General features: G+C 43.0%; 1 protein-coding gene across 1 annotated transcript in view; it reads left to right on the top strand.

The window, feature by feature from the left end:
* The window catches only part of EYS (eyes shut homolog), a 218,353-nt gene extending 192,325 nt beyond the window's left edge, over positions 1-26,028 (top strand). The window contains exons 5-6 of the mRNA XM_074989134.1: positions 1,210-1,376; positions 25,979-26,028. Coding sequence (XP_074845235.1) covers positions 1,210-1,376; positions 25,979-26,028 — 217 coding nt within the window. The remainder of the gene's footprint in view (positions 1-1,209; positions 1,377-25,978) is intronic.
* Positions 26,029-26,434: the final 406 nt, after the last annotated feature.

Consider the following 26,434-nt stretch of genomic DNA (forward strand, 5'->3'; position numbering starts at 1 on the left):
AAAAGTCTGTAGTGCTAAACTTTGGCCTGGCAATGGCATTGAATGTATTTACAAATGTATGGGAGAGCTGGTGGCTTTCCCCAGATGTTGGGGTATCCTGGTTTCTTCATACCTCGATGACTAGCTCATGAAGGGTCACTCCATGTCTTAGGGCCAAGACATCATTGTGGTGCTTCTGACCACATGCAGACCAGGCTGTGTCTTCTATTAAGGTTCATTTAGTTGCCATCTCGCCTTTACATCCTGCAATTCAGGGTAGATTCGTTTTTTCACATAAGATGGCTGTCAGGTTCCTCAAAATGCCTTGAAAGTTCCTTGAAGCTTTTACCTCCCATTAGACATCCTATCATACAATGGGACCTTAGTCTGATTCTATCCAGGCTGATGGGCCCACCCTTCAAACCCTGGAGCTCCTGCCCACTTTCCCACTCATTGTGGAAGCTCACCTTCCTTGTGTCAATTATGTCTCCTTCCCATGTTAACCAGGACATCTTCCTCCTAATGTTCTGTCCCAAACCACACAGAATGCATACCCTGATCTCAAATTTCCCGTGGTGTTTTACCTGGAGCATACCATGTTCTTCTGTGGGTTTACCCACCTTTTCATCATGACAGAGGACAGTATGAAGGGCCTTTTGGTGCCCTCACAGAGCATTACCAGCTGGATCACCTTCTGCCTCAAGACCCCTTACAAACTAGTGCAGGTCCCATCACCACTGATTCTGTGGACCTATTCCACCAGGATTCAGGTATCCTCAGTGGTCTTCCTGGTGCATGTTCCCATACAGAACTTGTATGGATCCATGACATGGCCTTCAGTACATATGGTCATGGTACACTATATCATCAGCCAGCAAGCCAGAGATGACTCTGGGTTCAGCTGCTATACCTTTCTTTTCTATGTTTAACAGATCTAAGATACTAACTATAGGGTATTTCATTCTTTGTCATTTTACATAACATAAGTATATTTATAACCGATTGTAACAAATTATATAGTTTCACATATATTAACAATAGTCAAAGACTGTATTATTTTTATTCCACTTTGTGTTTTAATTCAATGAGATTTGTCTTTGTCCACTTACTACAGAAAAGAGTCACATGCCCAGATATTTTCAAAACAGTTTATTTAATCAAGTTTCTTAGGTAAGGGCAACCTGTAGAGATGAAACCTTCTTCCTCTATGTGTCTAATTCTCACTTTTAGTCATGTGCAAATGGAGGTAGCTGTTTCCTTGATGAAGAGAACCAGAATCCTCTATGTGTCTGTGCTCCTGGATGGACTGGAGAAAAGTGCCTGGAGAACATTAATGACTGTGAAGAGAACTGGTGCCAGCATGGAGCTACTTGTGAAGATGGAATCAATGAATACAGGTACTAACATGACATTTTAAATGTATTCATAGAAGTTTGTGCAGACTAAAGGCAAAGATGAAATATTATTCCCTACTGTTAAAATTAAAATATGATTTTCTATTATAGTCCTGTACTCTTTCAAATCTTAAAATGTTCTGGCCACAACCTTGTAATAAGTACATACCTTTAATAAAATGTACTACTGAGACTCAAGTATTTCATAGGCTGGTCTCACAACTTTATATATAAATATATATATAAAATATAAATTGATAAAAGGCTAAAATAACTAAAATACAAACCCAGATGACTGGTTCATCTTTATTTACAAAATGTTAAACAATTGTAGATGAATGAAGTTACAAATGAAGTAGCTTTGCTGATTAAAATATAACTCAAACCAGCTAAATAGATAATGGAAATGGTAAGGATTTTGTGGTCTTAACTTGAGGTCGTTCAGGCAAAGCCATCAAATGTGTTCCTATTTCTGTGATAAGCTGTAATATACTATACATATTTTAAAACCAGGCTCAGTGAAATTAGGAATAAAAGGCCTCTATGCACAGGCATTGTTCAGTTGTACTGGTGAACACTGAATTATTTTTCTGACAGAGAAAAGTGATAAATAAAACCTTTATGTAATCTCTATTAGCACTTACGAAAGTTGTGATTTTATGCTACCTCCAGTTACAGTGAGCTTATAAAATAATATTTTTTTTGTAATTTGTAGCATAAGACTGATGATAGAAACTATTAAAATGTTGGAACAAAGTTTGGGCACCGTATATGAAGCAGGCAGGAGGGTTTATTACACGCAGAGCTAATAGTGTGTCACTTTGCTTGTCTGGCTCAGTGAACACCCGCGGAGAATAGGTTACAATTGATTATATAGGATACTGATAGTAGAGGGGAAGCAATGGCATGGGCATTTTCCAAGCCTAGATATGTTCTAGCAGCAAGACAAAATGAGCACAAAAAGCCAATAATCTAAAAATATTACACGGTGTCTCCACCCATATCTTATAGAACACCTTATTTCTAGTACAGGTGGTTTTCCTTAACAAGTTATTTAAGCAAAGCAGATATTTAATGATAACTATGTGTCTAACTGCAGTAATGATGTATGTACAAGAGTAATGGTGGCACCTTCACATGGGCATATCCAGGGGCACATTATCTAGAAGATTAAAGCGAAAAACAGTAACAATGTTTAGCCTTTGCATATTTGTTTTATGTACCAACCTGTGATAATGGATGAGAAAAAGCCATATCTCTGTTCTCACACACAGGGCCTTTTTGGAATGTGGTTGCCAGGGCAACTCTCCCTCCCTGGAAACTCCAAGGCCCTGTCCAACTTGGGATGACCTTCCTTGGGTCTTGTGGATGAGATGGGAGGGGCCCAAGTGGAGGTAACCTTCTACTTATGCTAAGTGGGTTTCTAACTATAGGGCTGTGTCTACACTTGCTTTCCTCTTTCAAAAGAGGAATGCAAATGAGAGAAATTAAAAGCACAAATGAGGCACCGAATTGCATATCTCATGCTTCATTTGCATAATTTGTTTTTAGAAGAGATACTTTCAAAAGAAAAAAAGCAGCATAGATGAGGCTCTTTTGAAATTAAATGCTGTCTGCGAAAGAACCTTTCTTCCTGTTTTGTTTCAGATCGGGTTTATTTTCTAAAGAACCCCATCTACATTGCTTGTTTTCTTTTGAAATAATTTCTTCTGAAAAGAGATTATGAAAATGAAGCATGATATATGTAAATCAGTACCTCATTTGAATTTTGACTTCCCCTCATTTGCATTCCTCTTTCAGAACAGGAATGCAAGTGTACATACAGCCTAAGATTACTGGCTAACTCCAGACTTTAGGAGTCAAATAGGGTGTGTTCAGCAGAATATCATAACCTACTTCAGAAGTTTTCATCCTACAAAAACATACAAAATAAAAATATTCTTGCTCTTTAGAACTGCTGACTTAGTAATAGTGGTAGGCATCCTTCAGTCTACGTAGACTATGGATCGCACCCTTCGTAGTTCCATTTGGTATCATCATTTGCAGCATCAACTGTGACTGTGAAGGCCCACACGAGAGTGACAGTCCTTGCTGCATCTGTTGCATGTGCAATTGGTGTCTGGCAGGTCCTTACTGTGCTTTCTGTGGGCTCGCTTTGCCTCTGCTGGCTGTCTGATCCTCATCTCCCCCTTCTGAAGGCACTTGTGTAGTTCCTGCCTCCATCTGCTGTGATCATCTGCCAGCTCCTCCCAGCTGTCATGCTCCATGTCTACCTCCCTGAGGTCCCTCTTGCAAACATCTTTGTAGCACAGTTGGGGGCGTCCGGGAAGTCTTTTGCCAGAGACTAGCTCTCCATACAGGATGTCTTTTGGGATCCTTCCATCATTCATCCTGTGGACGTGGCCAAGCCAGAAGAGAAGCCGCTGCCTGAGGAGGGTGTGCATGGCTGGGATTCCAGCTTGCTCAAGGATGGCGGTGTTGGACACTCTGTCCTTCCATGATATTCCAAGGATGTGTCTGAGGCAGTACAAGTGGAAGACATTCAGCCTCTTTTCCTGGCAGGCGTACAGAGTCCAAAACTTGCTGCCGTAAAGGAGGGTGCTGAGGATGCAGGCTCTGTAGACTTGCATTTTGGTGTGGGTGTACAACTTGATGTTATTCCACACTCTCTTGCTGAGTCTGGACAGAGTCGTGGCTGCTTCTCTGATCTTCCTATTTAGCTCAGTCTCCAATGACAGGGTGTCAGTGATGGTGGACCCAAGGTAAACGAACTCGTGGATGACCTCTAACGTATATTTGTCAATGCTGATTGATGGAGGTTCAGCAACGTCCTGACCAAGTACATTTGTCTTCTTTAGGCTGATGGAAAGGAACAGGGTAGGGCCATTGCTCAGTGAGGAGGGAGAAACAGTAACAGGGAACCTGGAAATGGCAGAGATGCTTAATGACTTCTTTGTTTCAGTCTTCACGGAGAAGTCTGATGAAGGAATGCCTAACATAGTGAATGCTAGTGGGAAAGGGGTAGGGTTAGAAGTTGAAATAAAAAAAGAACAAGTTAAAAATCACTTAGGAAAATTAGATGTCTGCAAGTCACCAGGGTCTGATGAAATGCACCCTAGAATACTCAAGGAACTGATAGAGGAGGTATCTGAGCCTTTAGCTATCATCTTTGGAAAATCATGGGAGACAGGAGAGATTCCAGAAGACTGGAAAAAGGCAAATATAGTGCCTATCTATAAAAAGGGAAATAAGAATAACCCAGGAAACTACAAGCCAGTCAGCTTAACTTCAGTGCCAGGAAAGATAATGGAGCAGGTAATTAAAGAAATCATCTGCAAGCACTTGGAAGGTGGTAAGGTAATAGGAAATAGCCAGCATGGGTTTGTAAAGAATAAATCTTGTCAAACTAATCTGATAGCTTTCTTTGATAAGATAACGAACCTTGTGGATAGGGGAGAAGTGGTAGATGTGGTATACCTAGACTTTAGTAAAGCATTTGATACGGTCTCTCATGATATTCTTATCAAAAAACTAGCCAAATACAATTTAGATGAGGCTACTATAATGTGGGTGCATAACTGGCTGGGTAACGGTACCCAGAGAGTAGTTCTTAATGGTTCTCAATCCTGCTGGAAAAGTATAACAAGTGTGTTAGGACCGGTTCTGTTCAATGTCTTCATCAATGATTTAGATGTTGGCATAGAAAGTACGCTGATTAAGTTTGCAGATGATACCAAGTTGGGAGGGGTTGCAACTGCTTTGGAGGATAGGGTCATAATTCAAAATTATATGGATAAATTGGAGAAATGGTCTGAGGTAAACAGGATAAAGTGTAATAAGGACAAATGCAAAGTGCTCCACTTAGGAAGGAACAATCAGTTTCACACATACAGAATGGGGTGAGACTGTCTAGGAACGACTACAGCAGAAAGGGATCTAGGGATGATAGTGGACCACAAGCTAAATATGAGTCAACAGTGTAATGCTGTCGCAAAAAAAAGCAAACATGATTCTGGGATGCATTAACAGGTGTGTTGTGAACAAGACACGAGAAGTCATTCTTCCGCTCTACTCTGCGCTGGTTAGGCCTCAGCTGGAGTATTGTGTCCAGTTCTGGGCACTGCAGTTCAAAAAGATGTGGAGAAACTAGAGAGGGTCCAGAAAAGAGTGACAAGAATGATTAAAGGTCGAGAGAATGTGACCTATGAAAAAAGGTTGAAAGAATTGGGCTTGTTTAGTTTGGAAAAGAGAAGATTGAGGGGAGACATGATAGCGGTTTTCAGGTATCGAAAAGGGAGTCATAAGGAGGAAGGAGAAAACTTGTTGTTCTTGGCCTCTGAGGATAGAACAAGAGGCAATGGGCTTAAACTGCAGCAAGGGAGGTTTAGGTTGGACATTAGGAAAAAGTTCCTAACTGTCAGGGCGGTCAAACGTGGAATAAATTGCCAACGGAGGTTGTGGAATCTCCATCGCTGGAGATATTTAAGAACAGGTTAGATAGATGTCTATCAGGGATGGTTTAGATAGCACTTAGTCCTGCCATTGGGGCAGGGGGCTGGACTCGATGGCCTCTCGAGGTCCCTTCCAGTCCTAGTGTTCTATGATTCTATGATTCTAAATCCTTGCATGCTTTGGAGAACTGATCCAGCAGTTTATGAAGCTGGTCTTCTGTGAGTGGCACTACAGCAGCGTCATCTGCAAACAGCATATCTCTGATGAGGACTTCCCACACATTAGATTTAGCTTTCAGCCTTGCAAGATTAAACAGTTTCCCATCAGATCTTGTGTGCAAAAATATGCCCTCTGTTGAAGATCCAAAGGCGTGCATTAGGAGGAGTGCGAAGAAGATCCCGAAAAATGTTGGAGCAAGGACGCATCCTTGTTTGACACCACTCCTGATGCTGAAAACATCCGATAATGTGCTCTCATATTGGATGGTTCCTCTCATGTCTTCGTGGAAAGACTGGATCATCTAGAGTAACCCTGGTGGACAGCCTAGTTTTAACAGTCCATCCCTGCTGACCAAGTCGAAGGCCTTGGTCAGGTTGATGAAGGCAATATACAGTGGCTTCCTCTGCTCCCTGCATTTCTCCTGCAGCTGCCTCAGAGAAACCATGTCAACGGTAGATCTCTCTATTTGGAATCTGCACTGTGATTCGGGATACACCCTCTCAGCAATCTTCTGGAGTCTGCCGAGGATGACGCGAGCGAACAGTTTACCAGTGGTGCTTAGGAGGGAGATTCCACGGTAATTGTTGCAGTCACTTCTGTCTGCTTTGTTCTTATACAAGGCTACAATGTTCGCGTCACGCATGTCCTGTGGAACCTCTTCCTCTCTCCAGCACAGGCACAGTAGCTCATATAGGAATTCCAGGTGAGTGTTCATGGCACATTTGATTACCTCTGGTGGTATACCATCCTGGCCTGGGGCCTTTCCTACTGCAATGCTGTCAGTGGCTTTCTTCAGTTCATCCACAGTTGATTCCTGATCCAGTTTGTCCGTTACTGGTAGGAGCTCGATGGCACTGAGGGCTGTATCAACCACAATGTTCTCGAGTGAGTACAGCTCAGAGTAGTGCTTGACTCAGCACTCCATCTGTTTGGCTTTGTCAGTGATGACTTCACCAGCTTTGGATTTCAGAGGTGCCATCTTGTTCTGGGTGGATCCTAATGCCTTCTTGATGCCCTTGTACATTCCCCTGAGATTACCAGAGTCAGCATTGGTCTAGATGCTGCTGCATAGCTTGAGCCAGTAGTTGTTGGCACAATGCCTGGCTGTCTGCTGTACTGTTTTTCTGGCTGCTCTGAGTGCTTGCAGGGTACTCTGGCTCGGTGAGCGTTTGTACTCCAGGAGTGCAGCGTACTTCTTTTCGATGGCTGGAATCATCTCATCAGAGTTAGCTTCGAACCAGTCATTTGCGTTTCTAGCTGTTCTTCCAAACACCGACAAGGCTGTGTTGTAAATTGTATCCCTCAGATGTTGCCATCTGGATGTCACATCGGCACCCCCAGGGCTGCTGCGCAGATTCTCCTCGAGGGTCTCTCTGAACTTTTCGGCTCTCTCTGAGTTGTCTTTCTGGCATCAATACGGGGCCTCCCAGTTGGTTTAGAGTAGTACAGCTTCTTGGGTCTCACCTTGAGTTTGGAGCAAACTAGCGAATGATCTGTATTGCAGTCAGCACTATGATATCTGCATGTAAGAAGGACATTTTTGAGGTTATCATGTCTAGTGATGACCACGTCTAGTTGATGCCAGTGTTTCGAGCGTGGGTGTCTCCACGACACTCTGTGCTGTGGCTTGGTTTGGAAAAATGTGTTTGTGATGCACAGATTGTGGTACATGCAAAGTTCGAGAAGACGCTGTCCGTTTCCATTCATTTTTCCCACACCGAAGTGGCCTAAGCAGGAAGGCCATGAGTCACAATCGGCTCCAACTCTTGCATTGAAGTCACCCAAAATGTACAGTTGTTTAGAGCACCTATTTGCACTATGGCATCACTAAGCACATCATAGAACTTGTCTTTTACTTCTGGTGTGGTGTACAGGGTTGGAGCGTAAGCGCTGATCAGGTGGACAGGACCGGCGCAAGTTTGAAGTATGACCTGAAGGAGTCTTCCTGATCTGCCCATGATGAATTCCACCATTTGTAAAAGCGTGTTTTTGATGGCAAAGCCAACACCATGCTCCCTGGGTTCTTCTTGGGCTTTACCCTACCAGAAAAAGGTGTAGTCCTTTTCCTTTAGAGATCCCAAATCTGCGAGTCGCATCTGTTGCAGAGCAGCAATGTCAACTTGGAGCCTTTTCAGTTCCTCATTGATGACAGTGGTCTTTCGGGTGTCGCTGATGTCCTGAAGATCTTCAGTCAAACCAGTCAGCATGGTCCGCACATTCCAGCAAGCAAGCTTAAAACTTTCATGGTTTCCTTTTCTTGTTGATTTCCTTATTGGTTTTCCTGGTGCTCAAATTTCAGTCACTTGTCAGGTTTGGGAACCTTAAGCCTCACGCATCCAGTGAGGCAGGTGAACTGTGGCGGGACAGTACCCCACTGGCTGGGGGCTGCCCAGCTTGAGGTGGGCGATGACTGTCCAGTGAGATGCGAAGATCTCTCCCACTATCGAAGGCAACCCCTACGCCAGTTGAGCAAGAGCTTATAACCAGTATCTGTTACCTCCCGTGTTGGTTCAATGCTGTTAAGCGATGCTGGAGTATCTCTCCAGGTGCAAGCCTGGGCAATTTTTTTTTTTTGGGACCCTGGGCTGCCCAGACGCCAGTGTTCCCCTCTCGGCTTTACTGATATCGTCCAAAGGAGAGGATAACCTCTACGTCTGGTACCAGCTCAGCTGCAGGAGTTGCTGGGTCAATGCCAGAAGTTGGCACAGAACTGCCTTAGGACTCCCCTCTGGATTTTCTATCAGGGTTTACTCCGTTAGCCTTGCTCCTTCCCAGGATAACCCACAAGGCAGTGGGCCATGGAGAATGTGGGTAACGAGCCCACTACCTCTTGCACCTCCCTGGAACCACGCGTCCCCATAGCTCCCCATGGCCTGACATCGTCTTCACCTCCCCAGGACCCTCCTTCCCACCCCTCTGCCTTCCATCAGCTACCATCACCCCCAGATCCCCCCTCCCCGCCCCTTGCCCCCCATCCACTCCCATGTCCCCCCACCTCACCACACTGGCCCCCATCAGCTCTCATCCCTCCAGGACCCCCTTCCCCGGCCTCTCCACACCCGGCCGCACGCTGCTGCAGCCCCACTTTCTCCAGGAAGGTGACGATCTCGTGGCCCAGACATGCCTTGGGTCCCCGCCAAAGCTTCCAACTCTTCTTCTGGCTGCAGCTGCCCCTGTATGATCTAGTGATGATCTAGTGGCCTTTGAAAAAATAGTTACCTTAAATACTAATTGATCTTCCTGCTCCAAACCCATATAAATGGAAATATATATACCCTAACAAATACACCTGACTTGAGGGACAGTGAGGAGACAGAATGAGATAATGTTTTTTTTCCACAAACAAAATCACATAAAAATACCTTCTCCAAAAATATTTGGCAGGTAAAGTATTCTACAGTCTTAGTGTGAGATACCCAGGGTACAATCTAGACTGATAAACAACAGTGACATCTCAGGTACCTTTTACACTGCTTTTGTTGCTGTAGTTACCACTCTGGCTCTGCTCACACACATTCTTCTGCACGTAGATCACTCCCAGAGGTATTGTGTGAGTGCTGCAGCCAGGCAGTCTTGAATTACATGACAGGATGACACCAGTATATTCCCAGTTTCAGATTTCTCCCCAGAAATTTGTGTCTTATATTTTCTACCCTTCTCCTACACACTACAGGCTCATATAAAGTCCTTTTTTCATTTATAAAATAGATATGCACTGTTGTCCCAAATGAATTTTCTGAAATACTTCTTTTCAAAAACACTCATTTAGATAAAACAATAAAACATGTTTATTAATTGCAGATAAATTTTAAGTGAACACAAGTAATGAGGCATAAAAATCAGAACAAGTTACAGTAAAGGTAAAATGCAGTTAATGTCTAGTTTAACAAATAGGCTAAATTCAAAACAAAGTCTCTCTAACCACATTTCAGAAGTTCATATATATATATATATATTGTTCTTCCCATGTTCTGAATGGTTTGTGAAAGGCTGTGTCTACACTAGCCCCCTTCTTTGAAGGAGGCATGGTAAGCAGCCTGAATGGAGAATACTAATGAAGTGCTGCAGTGAATATGCAGGGCATCATTAGGCTAATTCTCCCCACGACGGCTTTGAAGTTGAAAATGAGTTCAGGGTCAAAACAATTTGTTATATTTATCAGTTCCTGGCTTAGTCTCTAGAAGTCAAATGATGTTGATGATCAAACCAGTTTCTGTGGAACAAGTACATACGTCATTAAAACCACCAACTAAAACCGTTACTTTACTTTCACTAGACACCTGCCCAGGCTTACGCTCATGTCTTTTATTAAATGACATTATTGGATTAAAGGGAAAAGGTGAACTAGCTTCAAACACACACACATTCTCCTGCAATCACACACTTACAAAGGTGAACTCATGCAGGTGAAGAGTTGAATAGAGACATTAGTGAAAGCCAAGGGACAGTGGGTCCAGTGTGTCTACCTGTATTCATGAATCTAGGCTGGTGAGCTGATGTGTGAGCGAGCCGTTTGTCAGCTTGCTCTCTTAGCAGTGTAGCACTCCAGAGCAGTCAGTAGCATCCATTCTGGGGAGGGTCCTGAACTTTCTCCTGCCTCCTCAGCCAGCTGAGACTAACTCCTGCAGAATGGTAATGGCAAGAAAATCTCCTTTATAGCTTTACATCCATTTTTAGTTCAGTAGCTTTTAGTCTTGTCCCAGTGCCCCAAGACACTCTATGACCATAGTCGTCACCACTGGCTCTGGACTCTTTACTGATCACTCATTCTCATAATCTTCTTTAGATGGGGCCTCTTTCTCTTTCTTGGGTGGGATTTTTTGCAGGGCTCAGCTTCTATTATTCTCTAGCCATCAAGGTGCTGCTGGCAACTGGTTGTCCAGACAGGCTGGCTTCCTGGACTGATTCCCTTGCACACTCACCCACATTCACACTTTCTCATTCACATAAAGGAAAACTCACTTCAGAGAAAGCAATTTCTGTTACAAGAGGACAGCCATAATTTCTTCCAGACTTATGGTTTCTACAAACAATTTCTTACTAACTTATAATACTTAAGGTCTGTCAACTACTATAAAACAAGGACTACAGAAAGTTGCGGGACTTAACACCAGTGGTGACTAATAGTTACAGAACTCATATCTGTATTGTACTGGACTGAGCAGAGGCTTTATACACCACATATATAATTTAGTTTTGAATTAAGCTCACTAACAAAAAGTAAAGCCTTACTAAGTCAAAATTGCATTGTGACCAAGTGGTTTGGTAGCTGAAACACCTTATTTGTGTGATGCCAGCATGACAATAAATGGTGAATATAGTTTAGCTAAATTTGAAAAGTAAAATCCTCAAAACTGTTGCTGTTCAGTGCAGATCTGCCTTTTGCTCAAAGCTACCTGGGAGCTGGATTATTTGTCTCTAGCTTCACACCTCTATTTTTTTTTTCATTCTATTGTACATATAATTTAACTGTAGGACCTAATTGACATCCCCATTTAAAATGTTTATTCTGAGCTTTGCAGAACCCTCTGTAACAATAATAGACTTCCACTGGTAGTGAAAGAGGTGTCTTCTTCCCCTACTTTGCTGTAAATCCAGCATATAATGTAATTCAATAAGGAGTATTTCTCTAATAAATTACACAAAATCATCTTTGCAATAACTACAGGTTCTTACAGAACCTAGTGGAACTAAATAAACTTTTATAACATTGATAAATGCGTAAACAGTTCCTATTTTGGTTCGTATTTGAAATAATTAACACTGAGCAAACAGTTAATCTTCACAGAGTATTACAATAAATAATATTTAATTTTAAAATCTCCCTGCAGCTCCATTAGGAGGAATTCATCTTGTGCTAATTGAGAGCCTGGGGGTTTCTGGTGCTTCTCCTATTTTAATGTTACTGAAGACTTTTCAGTCCCTAGCACAGGTTGGGATAGGTACAGCACGTCTTATTTGATCTTTGCAGTGATTGCTGTGGGCTGTGCCAAGAGGCAGGAAACATGCATAGGAACTATCACATTGGTCTGTTTCGTTCAGCATCCTACCTGATAGTTTCCAACACCACGGTTGGAAGGTGTGGCAAGATCAGGGTCTAAAGCATAAGCAACAGGCCTGGTATGAGGCCCAAGTCTTAGACAACAATGGTCAAGACTTCGCTAATATAAAGCAAAGTTAAGCTGTAAGCAAAAGGCAGACCCTGCTCACAGAATTTAACACAGGGATGATGTTGCAGAAATACTTATACCTAATTGGTCATAGGCACAGGCCGTAAATGCTTTCCAGAGGGATGGTAACAGAACATCTCATTAAGAAACCTCTTGGTACCAACATACTCCCCATAGATAATAAGGATATACTGACCCAGTTTCAGGACAGGGTCTAAAATGAAGAACAGCATACACACATATGCCACAATGCACTGTACGTATTAAAAGGGTAGTTGTCTACTGTTTTGAGATCACGTATAATTTGCTCTTTAGATACAACTTGTGTGTTGTTGGGCTTTTAGATGTTCACTGAAATATCAAAAACAAACAAACTCATTCCTGATTATTTTTAATTTGCAATTATAGCAGCTGGAGCCATAAGGAAATCCATGGCCCTGCACTAGGTCATGTTATTTTGTTATGAGACAGAACAATAGCTCCCATACTATCTTCTCAAGGCTGAAGATACTTATGCCAAACAGTAGTTGTTGGTTTGTAAGGCTTAATAACAGAGCCAGCTTAAATGGAACATAATGCATCACTGAAAATGTCTGACTTCTGAAGCTTATGAATTCAATCTTGTCACCGTTGAAGTCACTGTTAAGATTCCATTATTTCAGTAGTTAGTTTGGTCCCAGGAGCTCATTAACAGTCAGTCTTACATTATCATAAATCCAGTGATTTGGTAGAATTACTCCTGTTTACACCACTGTATTTGAGTGCTGCATCAGTTCTTTCCAGCTCTTGTTTTCTTTGCCTTTCCCTTTTCTTACACTTTATACTTCACAGCTCTTCTCTGCCACTGTCCACCACCTTTTGCAAATCATCAAAAATGCTCCGCATCTTCAAAACATATTAATAATCAGGGGAAAGAGAAAACCAAGACAAATAAACTTTAAAAAAAAGATAAGCAACAAGAAGTATTTTTGTTTGTGGTTTAATCTTTAACCTTTTGATTTATCTGTGGGGCTGATTCTTGGCAAGAATTAGTTGTGCAGTTTGAGAAAAGAAGGAACATACAGGTAATAAAATATCAAGTTGGACCAGTGTTGTAAAATAACTTCAGGATTATCAAGAAAACATTGACATCTTTGGACTTAGTCTCAGTAGAGCACCAATGTTTTGACACTGAATAGAATAGATGAATAGATGTTTTGACACTGAATAGAATAGCAGCAGCAGTATAATTGAGAACAGTTTATCCTTGACTCTCAAATGAAGTTGATGAGCACAAGACCATGAAGTATCAAGGTAGTGGAATGCCCTACCTGAATCCTTATTTCTCTTACTGATAGTAGGCTTCACTTCTTGAGCCTACACTTGGTTGCAGAAGACGCCACCTGATAACATGTGTTGCTTCAGCTCTTTTTTTCCCACTTTTTCACACTTCTGAAATGTAAATTACAATCCTGCTTTCTCACTTTGCAGCAGCACTGAGCATTTGTTGAAATATAACACACATACATCAGCAGACAACTGCACCTGCCTGCTACAAATAGACAAATTGAAGGTGTTTCTTCTCTCTTTCTTTTAGTCATTTCCAAAATTAGTACGAAATAACTCTATCATCCATGCTACTGTATGTAGAACTCTTGTCAGCAAACACCTTGTATACCCACTCCTGAACCCTGAAGTCCAAAAGGAACCAAATAGTGAGTCAGTCTGTCTGGCTTTCTTCTTATTAATGTGTCCTGTTTATGGAAAAAAATGAAATCCCAGATTGTGTACCCAGACTAGCCAATATATTTTACCTAACCTTGGGAACAACAGGATTTACAATACCAATGAATATTTAACTTTGTTGTTCCTTTCTAAAATGGGGATCCATATAATCTTTTATTCCCATTCACATAGAGATGTTTTCTGCTTCACTAGGGACAGGATAAACAGTCTGTTTTTCAGGATAACTGAAACTGGAGCTTTATCCTGTCTCTTATAAAATTAATAATTTTTTTGCCCTTATGTTCAATAGGACTAAAATATTCTCCTTTTTGTATTAGGTGGTCAGAGTTTCTCATTCCTGAGATTCTTTACAAGACACATGATAAGGCCCTGAGAAAATAGAGTGGATGCTTTTTAAGAACTACTGTCCTGGGTTTGCTATTTTTAATAGTAGTGGCATCAGAAACAATTCAAAGTGCATATTGAGAACAAAAGATTCGACCTCCAAATTTCATAAGCACATATTTTAGGTGCTGAGGGTGATGATAGCCATCTGATGTGCTGAAGAATCACATGATCACTGAAAAGTATTACATAGTTCTCTTCGTAATGATGCTATGATCACATTTGCCTGCACAGCTGTCACTGTTGTTGCTGTTCTACAGCTGTTCTTTGGCAAAAGGGAACATGTGCCTGAAGTGTTGTCAATCTGATACCTTTCACAAGCACATTTCATATAAAAAAGGATTTTCAAAACCCATTGTTATTCCCATCTAACAAATGGAGATATTTTTAATGACTAGTATTTACATGATAGATTGCTTCTTAGAAAGTTTGTAAAAATGCTTCTAAGAAATGAACAACAACAAAACTGTTTTAAAGTGTCTTATCGATCAGTCTCCTTATTTAAATGCTCAATCTTTTGTCAATAAAAGTACAGAGCATCCAATTTAATTGGTACATGCTAGTTCGGCAAATGGCTATTTTACAGAGACTCCTCCGAAGGAACTCATTTAGTGTTGAAATGAGTAGCAACGTCTGCATAAATTCTATACGTTAAAGGTCTATTTGATAAGGACAAAAAGTTTCCTTTTCCTGACTGGGAGCAGAGGGTGTCTGTATTATTTTGGGGGTACTACAAAGAATAGAAGAGAGACAATGGTAATAAGGAAAGCTACAAGATCTAGATTTACCTTTCACATTTGTCCCCACAGCAAGTACACTTGAAAGTGAGGAGGAAGGTAGCTTCCTGATCACGGAATGCCCCTTAGAGTAACTGTCCATAGAAGTGGCACACATGTCTGTGATTCAGCTAACAATCCAGGCTTCTCTTATTTGTTTTTATTGCTTTCCGAGGATGGGATGAACGGATGCTCCCCCCACCCCTGCAGCCCAGCCCCTCTTCTGAGCAAACTGTAGCTCTTTGAGGGGTAGAAGTATGGATCTGTCTAGTCACCAGGTGGTGGAAGAGACACATGTGACGGTCAGCAAAGGGAGGGGAGAAGAAAGGAGAAGAAATTGAGGAAAATACTTTTAAGGAAAAAATACACTAAAAAAAGGAAAAAAGAAAACAGAGAGAGAGAGAGAGAGAGAGAGAGAGAGAGAATTGCACCTGTGTTAAGCCATGGGATGTGGTGAGACTGAACACCCCAATCAATGCACTGAATTGTACTTAACCAAATTTTGAAAAGATTTTGAACATTTGTGCATTAACATAAAGGCCATGTCTACACTAGCCAAAAACTTCGAAATTGCCATGCAAGTGGCCATTTTGAAGTTTACTAATGAAGCGCTGAAATACATATTCAGCACCTCATTAGCATGCGGGTGGCTGCAGCACTTCAAAGTTGAAGCTGCTTGTGCAGATGGGGCTCCTTCTCGAAAGGACCCTAGCTACTTTGAAGTCCCCTTATTCCCATGAGCACAAATTGCATGGCAATTCCGAAGTTTTTGGCTAGTATAGACGTAGCCAAACACTTGTAACAGTTTCTAAATTGTAGGCAATAACCCGTGCTGCACTCTGACCATCACACTACTTAAATTCTCCGTGATGGCACTGAGCCATCAAAAGAGACTCCAGCATACTCTCTTCCTCCTTCTCTCTGGCCCCCAATGTGCTGTGTGTGATAGGGGTATTCTTGTTCTTGCTGCAGCACCTGCACATCCCTAGTTCCTACACCTATGTCTTCCCTTAACCTGAAGAAAATTGTTGTCCCAAGTTGCCTTCTAATGACCCACAATTGCCCTGGTGTGGCAGAGATGTGGCACTTCCCTATTAGCCTGTGGTGGATACACAATAAGTGGGGTGATATGATTACTGGGCCTAAAACTGACCCAAAACACTTGTGAAAAATTATGTGAAAGTTCATATGACTTTTGGCTTGCCTAATAATTGACCATGGAAAAGATGTCAAATTATTTTCAGTGAAAAAGGTTATGAACAGTGCTAAGAAAAACAGACAAAAATAATTAATCCAAACACAAATGGCTACTCATATGGCTCAAGGACTATGTTGATATCATAACTGACAGAGGAACGAAGGAACAAAGTTGGGCTAGGTAAAACCCCCACCATCAATTCTCACACTAGCACGGGGGAGTGCGTGCGAAGAGGGCAATGGGAGGAGAAGAGGACTTAGCAACAGCTCAGACTGGGGAAAAACCCCATCATCACTCCATGCGCTAGCAAGCAGGGCATGAGGGAGAGAAGAAGCTGAGCAGGGGAAGGCAAGGGGAGGACTCAGAGAAGCAGGCAGCAGCTGGGCTGGGGCAAAAGGGGGAAAAGAAGAAAACCTATGCAGAGCAAAGAGTGGAGGCTTTGCAGCGGTATGGCAGGGAAATGAGCAGAGAGAGGGCAAAGGAGGATGGGGTGTGGAACTCAGCGAGGCATAAGCCCATTTTGCCTATTCAACATGCAGGGAGTGGGACTGGATGGGCTAAGGGGCCAAACAGGAAAGGAGCCAAACAAGGAGAAAGGGAAAGAACTGGTGAGCAAGCAGAACAAGCAACACAGCAAACAGGGTGGAATCTCTGGAGAACAGATTTGTCATTCCTCTTGGAGAAGGTGTGCTGGAGAAAATTGCAGGCTGCAGCAGCAGGGGAAAGCTTATGAGACCAGGACTCCGCCTATACTATGAGATAAATTTGAATTTAAGGCAGTTAGCTTGATATTACAAAGTCACTGTATTTACTGGAAATACCATTAGCTTGATTTAGGGAGCACTAATATCAATGTCATAACTTCTTTGAAACCGGCTGGGTGTAGCATCAAGTTCAAATTTAAAAGTTCGAATGAAGGCCAGTGTACAAGCACCTTGTCTTAAAATTGAATTCATTATCTCCAGAGGTGTCCCATATGTATTTCACAATGGCCCACAATGCTCGCTTCTGGCTGCTTCTATCTCGCTGCTCTGCAGATGCACAGAATTAGGTAATAGGAAGCCTGCAAATTTGAATCCGGCGCAAGGAAGCTCATGGCTGTGGGGTCATGCTTGTATGAGAGACTGAGAAACTTCTTTCTTTCTTTGCTATTGGTGCTGTGAGAGCATCTATCCATTCAAAATAGCCCCAACATGGAGTTCATGGTTCTCTTTCTACTTCTGCAAGCAGAGCACCTGTCTTTTTTTCTTGTGCTGGTGCCCTCCCCAAACCACACCAGATGGCAGCTAACATGTAGTTAGCTGTGGGGGGAGGGGAGTCGTGCATGAAAGAGAGGCTGAGAAACTTCTTTTCTGTGGTTTACATTTGTGCAGGGCCCCTCCTCCCTCCCCCACAGGCACCATGCATTTGGGATCTTTCCTATGCCCAGCCACATCACATGGCTAGCCTCCAACCCAATAAAAGGGCATGTCTGCTGTTCAGTGAGGACCATGCTGCCAGGCAGCACAATGTCCTGGCTTGCGCACAGTGAGGGCTGTAAGGGCAGGGATGCTTTTCAGGGTCTTGCTGCCACCCGGAGGAAGTCTCCCCCAGCAGCTAAGGTTTTTGAGGGCTTGCTGCCTCCTGGGGAATCATTTCAGCCACAGACCCCACATCCCCCCACCAAAAAATATTTTGTGGGAGCTTGCAGCCACCATGGGGACCCTTTCAATTGGCTTTGTAGCCAAGGTCTCCACATCCCCCTGCAAAAAAAAGATTTTTGGGGACTATGTCAGCTGGCCTATCATCCTCCGATCCACCCAACCCCCCACCCATGAGATGAGGGGGTCTGGCATCCTGACAGTCAGTTGTTGCTACACCCACATCTGAGCACCACCACTTGCTGAAATTTGGCGAGCCCCATCCCCCGTGTTGGACAACTCTGTGTAGTGTAGTAGGAAACTCAAAATCTTTTTCTTAACCTTTCCTATCCTTCTCTTTCTTCAAGCTTTGGCCCCCTTAACACAGGGAAGAGTGGGTGGAGGGCCAGTTGAGAAGACACAAACTTCTAGATGATCCAAGGGTGCAGAAGCTGTGTTATAGCCTGGGAAGCCAAAAACCCTGCCTCACAAAATCTCTTTTCTCCAAACCTTTACTATCCTCCTCTTTCTTCAAGCTTTGCATTGTTTCTGTATTATTTTCAAGGATCATATATAATCAAGGGAGGTGGGAGAGTGGCTGGAGGGCCGGTTGAGAAGACTCAGATGCCTGCTGCTTTTTGTAAAATCTTTGATAATTCAGTGACAGCTACAGTTCTGAAAAGCAATTCAGTTATAGAAGCAAGAGATTTCAGTTAATTTGGCACCCTTTGTTTTTGTCCTAATTTTCCTTCCTTCCTCGGGAAAAAAATGGCTGTTTGCTTTCCACGGAAGGGGAATGAAGGCAATGCAATGTGGGAAGATGATGTCACACACACACACAGCCTCTTGCAGGCATTTTTTTCCCCATGCTACACCAGCAAAAATACCCAGAACGCTACAGGGCTGAGGGAACTGTGGAATAGGTTCCCACAGTGCAGTGCTGCAGCAGTCAGTATTTGGCAATTAAGTGTGCAAGTAATAAATCGACTTTGTGGGGAGCCTGTGGGGAGGTGAAGATACTCACATTCAAATTTATAAAATACAGTGTTACAAAATCAATTCTAATAAATTCAAATGTATCTCATAGTGTAGATGTAGCCTGCAACTGAAATTCAAGCCTTGAATGTGTTCTATGTAGTGGGAAGGGATAGTTCAGTGATTTAAAACAAGAACTGCTGATAGTATCTGATTATGTTTGTTTTACTTAATCATGGTTTCAATATAAATGCTTGTTTCAATTCCTTATTCTGTGTGTATTTGCTTAAATCAATGAACTTTCAGCTTGAATGAATGCTTTTGAGTGTTCCAAGCAAATTCAAATTCTCTGTAAAACAAAACAAGGCCGCGTCTACACGTGCACGCTACTTCAAAGTAGAGGCGCCAACTTTGAAATAGCGCCCGTCACAGCTACACATGTTGGGCGCTACTTCGAAGTTGAAATCGACGTTAGGCGGCAAGACGTCGAAGTCGCTAACCCCATGAGGGGAAGGGAATAGCGCCCTACTTCGAAGTTGAACGTCAAAGTAGGGCACGTGTAGACGATCCGTGTCCCGCAACATCAAAATAGCGGGATCCGCCATGGCAGCCATCAGCTGAGGGCTTGAGAGACGCTCTCTCTCCAGCCCCTGCGGGGCTCTATGGTCACCATGTGCAGCAGCCCTTAGCCCAGGGCTTCTGGTTGCTGCTGCTGCAGCTGGGGATACATGCTGCATGCACAGGGTCTGCAACCAGTTGTTGGCTCTGTGGATCTTGTGTTGTTTAGTGCAAGTGTGTCTGGGAGGGGCCCTTTAAGGGAGCAGCTTGCTGTTGAGTCCGCCCTGTGATCCTGTCTGCAGCTGTGCCTGGCACCCTTATTTCGATGTGTGCTACTTTGGTGTGTAGACGTTCCCTCGCAGTGCCTATTTCGATGTGGTGCTGCCCAACGTTGAAGTTGAACATCGACATTGCCAGCCCTGGAGGACGTGTAGACGTTATTCATCGAAATAGACTATTTCGATGTAGCATGTACGTGTAGACGTAGCCCAAAACAAAAACTATCACTCTTCAATGTTGGGCAGAGAGAGTTTATAAAAATCTTTGGCTCTTGGGGCCTTTGAGATCAGTATCAATAAAACAGGCATACATCATATCGCAGTTGTATTACTAACAACTTCATAATTGCTCAACATTATGAATCAAAATTCATATCAGCACAGGAACCATATCTTTTCAATAAAATTCACAGGGAATTTGTGGAAAATCACAAATAAATAGTCATTACAACTTTAAAAGACCTGGCTACAGTTAAAAATCTACTTTCTTACCATGTCATCTTGTCACACAAAAATTGCTTTCTAATGCTTCACAAAAAAGCTGTCCCGTAGCACCTGAAAGACTAACACATTTATTTATGAGGATATGTGCTTTTGTGGGTAAGATCCACTTTTTCAGATAATTGACTTTCTTTAGATAACATAGTTTCAAGGATCAGAGAGGTAGCAATGTTAGTCTGTATCTTTGAGAACAACAAGAAGTCCTGTAAGGTGCCACAGGACTTCTTGTTGGTCTCATAGTTTCAAAGAAGTAATCTGACTGGTTAGGCTTCAGCTGTCTTATACAGTACATATTTAAGCATTATGCTTACATTTCTGATCTTACCATGATTAGATCTTAGATCTTCACCATGGTATTTTGTGTTGTTATAATACATATGTGTAATATATGTATTATATCTATGTTATATTTATAAGCATGATGAACTCATATTATGAAGACAGAAGTTGTAACTGCTATACTAATAGGTTTGGTAGCGCAGACAGGGCTTTAGAAGATATTTTTTTTCAGTAAAACAAAGAAAAAGTTATTGTGATTAATTAAGAGCAGAATTAGTCATTTTGACACAACAGACATATCATTAGGGGAGACATTAGATATGGCTGAAGTGATAACAAGATGGTATCAGCAGAATACATTATTGCTGAGACATTAGAACAGACATTAAGAAGATCATTTCTGTAGAGGACAAGACCAATACATGATGGGCCAAAGAATCAATCATGATAAACTTCAGGAAGTGTGGGATGCAAGCCAGGTTCACAATGATTAAATATTCCTGATTAATCAATAATATGCTGTTCTGTTTTATGCCTTGTGAAATTCCACTTCAGTCTGTGAGATTGCCCAGTGAATAAGTTGTTGTTGAGTGTAGCTGACAGCTAAGAGAGATAATATGAGCATAATGCTACCACTAGGAAGTTGGGGTGAAGATTCCATTCAGTTTCTCCTGTTTTCAAGTACAGGTTGGAGCTCCCTGGTCTGGAACCTTTGGTCTCAAGGAAGGGAGTTTGCTGAACCAAGGGAGGTCAATGCCAGCCCCTCTGCTGCCAGCCTCCATGCTCTTCTGGCTGCTGGGCTCCTCTTCTTGACATACTCCAGGCAGTTCCAGCACCATGCTGCCCAGCCCCAGTTGCTCTCCTGACTGCACTACCAGCCTGACTGTGCTCCAGGCACCATCCCTGCTCTTGATTATGCCACTGAACCCACTACTGGCTGTGTTGTCAGCCCTGGACTCCCTCCCACAACTCCCCAACACTGACCATACTCCTGGCCATGCTACCAGCCCTGGCCACTGTATCCAGCCTTGATCTCAGCTGAATCACTGGCTCCAGCCCTGACCAGTCAGCCCCAGCCATACTCCCAGCTGTGCTGCTGGCCCCACCCTCAGCTCCTGCTGCTGGCTCACCATTCTGCAGGACTCCTGGCTGTCCCCACTCCCAGTTGCTGGAGCTCTCATGTCCAGCAGCTGTCTGATCCAGCAATATCCATAGTCATGCTGGACCACCATTGTTGTCAGACAAGAGCGTCTCAGACCAAAGAGGTTCAACCTGCCAAAACTGTATCTTTCTTCCATTAACAAACAGCCCTATGCTGTAGCCAAAACAAGACATTTTAATTCTCCAACCCTCTCACTACTGTTTTTCTCTTTCAAAATTTCACTGAACTATGAAGGGGAACTCTCTGGGTACTGGGTTGCTAGAGAAGATGGGACTTATGCCTAAGGAAATTGGCATGGTTATGTACACTGTTACTGAGCTAACCTTCCCTGAATCTAAGTCTTGAACTGGCCATCACTACTCTTAATGTCCAAGCAAAACCTTTTACAGTGCCTCCTCCTCTTCCATCTACCATGTTAACTTGTGATCAGAGATTTTGATCAATAAGGCTACGTCTACACGTGAAGCCTACATCGAAGTAGCTTATTTCGATGTAGCGACATTGAAATAGGCTATTTCAATGAATAACGTCTACACGTCCTCCAGGGCTGGCAACGTCGATGTTCAACTTCGACGTTGTGCGGCACCACATCGAAATAGGCGCTGCGAGGGAACATCTACATGCCAAAGTAGCACACATCGAAATAAGGGTGCCAGGCACAGCTGCAGACACGGTCACAGGGCGGACTCAACAGCAAGCCGCTCCCTTAAAGGGCCCCTCCCAGACACAGTTGCACTAAACAACACGAAATATACAGAGCTGACAACTGGTTGCAGACCCTGTGCCTGCAGCATGGATCCCCAGCTGCCGCAGCAGCAGCCAGAAGCCCTGAGCTAAGGGCTGCTGCCCACGGTGACCATAGAGCCCCTCAGGGGCTGGAGAGAGAGAGTCTCTCAACCCCTCAGCTGATGGTCGCCATGGCGGACCCCGCTATTTCGAAGTTGCGGGACGCGCAACGACTACACGGTCCCTACTTCGACGTTGAATAGTAAGGTGCTATTCCTATCCCCTCATGGGGTTAGCGACTTCGACGTCTCGCCGCCTAACGTCGAAGTTAACTTCGAAGTAGCGCCCAGCACGTGTAGCCGTGACGGGCGCTATTTCAAAGTTAGTGCTGCTACTTCGAAGTAGCGTGCACGTGTAGACACGGCTTAAGCCTGTCAATAGGGCCTGGCTTTGGAGAATTTGTTGATGAGGAGAAGGGATGTCTATAAAGATCAGGCAAGAGAAATGCTGACTTAAAACTGAAAGGGGCATTGTGCACTAACTGTGATACATTTATAGAAATATGAATGTTCCAGAGATTTTTTTTCTCATTTTATAGCTTGTTTGATTTTATTTTAGGCACCCCTTTTAGCCTTTCAGCAAATTTAAACAGAAAATCAGCCCGCATCCCAAAGTTGTTGATAGTGATGGTATCGCCAGAATAGATATGTGGACAAAGCTGGCAGTGGGCTTTGTTGCGAGGAAAAGTCCCAGGACTGGTATTCCTGCAGTATAGTGTGCGCCCATTGGTTAGAATCCTCGTAAGGTTGGGAGGTTTCTTGACTGCTTTTTTGTTTTTGGTTCTCTATGCCTTAAATATTGAGTCTGTTCTGGTATGGCTATGGTCTGAAGAAGTGGGTCTGTCCCACGAAAGCTCACATAATAAATTATTTTGTTAGTCTTTAAAGTGCTACTAGACTGCTTTTTTGTTTTGATAGTATATAGACTAGCACAGCTCCCTCTCTGTTACTTAATTTAAAGAGTTACCAGCATTTCACTGAATAAGCAATTTTATACCTATAGTATTAGAAATGTTTCTTTTTGTATTATTATATGTACACAGCAAATGCTGATTGAACAAAGACTGTTTCAATACTGTAAATCTGGATTTTACACTGTAAATATTAATTATAGTTGTGGGAGTGAATAGCCATATATCTCAGCTACTCTGTTCCATGTAATATGAAAAACTTATTCTTTATGCTGCTGTTTTCAAATAATGTTTTGCACACAGAAAATAATTAGCAGCTAGCGTATATTTGAGAAAGCAATGATCTGTCTGTAACAGCTTGGATTAGCAAACTTTTCACATTAAAATGGCAAGGCTAAGCTCTTTTTTTCTGGGAAATATTGTGAAATGAAGAGCCTATCCATTTGAATAATAGCTGGAGCTGTCTGGTGAAGTGGATCTGTTCCATTAAGCTGAAGACACCCAGTTATAATGATAACTCTAGGATAAATATAGGGCATGCATATTCATCCCAGCTTCAGTTTTTCTGGATTCTAGTACATGCTTGAAGATTGTGAAATATAATGCTTATAATAGCATGTGTTCTATTATAACACAAGAAGCACAATAATGAAACCAACAGCTACTTGGTTATTTTTCTTATAGCTGATCTAGAATTTAATAAAATTAGAATAAAATTAAACACAACATAAAATATATAGGAAAACAAACAATTTAATATAATAACAGGATTAATTTAAATAAGGGGAACACCTTTTTCTTATTAAAAGTCTGATGCTCTACCAACTGAGCTAGCCAGGCTCTGGTCAGGCAAGGCCTCCTCTCCTGCTTGTGGAACCTTAGGGTGTGGCTCCATGGAGCTGTCTCCTCTTCTGCTCGTTACCTTTTACTTATGTTTCCCTTTTTCCCTTAACTGGAGTAACAAGGTTAAAAGTTAAATAATATATCTTCTTCCCAGGGATAGGTAGAAGTAGGTGGGTGGACATCAAGACATAGGGGTGCCCCAAATGTTCAGGTGTTGGCCCAAAAAATGATAGTGCTTCACCCATCTTGTCTCTCTAAAAGTTTTGTTAATCCAGTCAGGGAACAGAAGCAGCCTATGTGATTAGTGTGCCTAATCTAAACAGCTGTGATTTGGATTATAAGTAGGGCTCCATGTTTGTCACAGACATTGTAGAACTCATGCATTTTCTGTGACCTCCATGACTTCTGTGGCAGTCAGTGTGGCTGATTCCAGGGCTGCCCAAATAGCTGGCTTGGGGACAGCTGCTCAAGTGGCTTTGGGGATAGCCACACTGGCTGCTGCTGCAGTGGCTTCATGGCTAGCTGCTGGGTCTACCCCACAGCAAGTCTCACCATCCATGATGGGATTCTAAGGCCAGCTGCATAGGGCGTTGCTTGGGTGGCCCTGGGAAGCTGGCCCAAGGGACTGCCGAAGCAGCAGTCAGTGAGGCTGGTCCAGGGGACTGTTGGAGCAGCAGTCCCAGGTATGGCCAAAACAGCAACAGAGAACATCCCTGTGAGCAGTTTGCACCTGGGACCGGGTGGCCTAGTGGCTAGGCTCCCCGGCCAGGGCCTGTTGGGTGGGTCCACAGCCCCCACCCAAGCATCTATGAGTTAAGTTCGGGGCATGGCCCCAAGAATCTAGTTCCCCTTTTTGGCAGGAGCGGGGTTCCCTGGGGAAGGGCTGCCTGCTCCCCTCAGTACCTGAGGGAGGGTCCTGGGCTGCACCCTCCGGCCACTAATTGTGTTGCAGCTCTGGCTTGGGGCCTCCTGCCTCAGAGCCAGGTCCTGCCTCTTCGCTGGTCAGCCCCAAACTGACCTGGCTTCCCTCCCTTTATACCCCTCCAGGCCTGACACTGGCCACAGGTGATCCGGGGTAGGGTTGATTGGGCTAACAGGCATTGTTTAACCCCTGCCTTGCCTGGCCTCCCTCTCACACTCCTACAATCCCCCAGCAGTTGCTGTTAGGTGACCAGAGCAACTGCTGTCAGTGGCCCCTTGCAGCAGTCCCCTGGAGCAGCTGCAGTCTGAAATACACAGTAGTGGCCCCAGCAGTGGACCCAGCGAAGCTGTAAAAGTGGCTGTTCTGCAGTCCCCAGCAGTGGTCCCCAGGTGGCCTGAGCAGTCACTGCTCATTGGTTCTTCTCTCTCACTCAGGAGAGCCCTCTGTTGATCACCCCTAGAGAAGTCCTCCAGGTACCCTCCAGCAGTGACCACACCCCACCAAGTTTTAGTTAGAGATATTTTTAGTATAAATCATGGTCACAGGTTGTCAGTTTGTGTTTATTGTCCTTGACCAGTCCATGACTATTACTAAAATATCTATGATTACATCATAGCCTTAATTATTAGATACTTCCAATTAACCATTGCAAGAAAGATACTGAACCAGAATTATTCAGTGAATAATCTCAATTAATAAAAAATCTGATAAAATCAAAATCAATTCGTGGAATGTTTCAATATAAGATGATAAAACCTAATCAAACTAGAAATCATTCACTTATCTCTAATTATGACATATGGGAACATTTGTAGCTAATTTTTATAATTTTCCCTTGTACATTTCAGATGCAACTGTCCTTTGGGATACACTGGCTCCTTCTGTGAATTTGATATAGACTACTGTATTGGAAACCAGTGCTCAGATCATGGCTTCTGCCAGGACAACTTGCATAATTATAGCTGTCTCTGCATGACTGGATATGAAGGACTCTTCTGTGAAGTGGAGATTAATGAATGTTCAAGCTCACCCTGTAAAAATGGGGCCACCTGTATGGATTTAATTGGCCACTTCTCTTGCCAATGTGTGGCAGGCTTCAAAGGCAAGTTTTAAAATAGAAATATTCACCTTTGTATGGAAACATTTGATTGTCTGGTTCTAGCTCAGTAAAGGTCTGATCATTGTTATTTTAAATCGGGTGTCTATTCTCATTTTGGAACAACATGAATTATATTTGAACACCTCTAGAATTTCTTATATTGACTGTTCTAAGTTTCTCCTCACCACATCCCTACTGTCAGCTT

This window comes from Carettochelys insculpta, chromosome 3 (genome assembly GCF_033958435.1).
Source record: "Carettochelys insculpta isolate YL-2023 chromosome 3, ASM3395843v1, whole genome shotgun sequence".
Classification (NCBI taxonomy): domain Eukaryota; kingdom Metazoa; phylum Chordata; order Testudines; family Carettochelyidae; genus Carettochelys; species Carettochelys insculpta.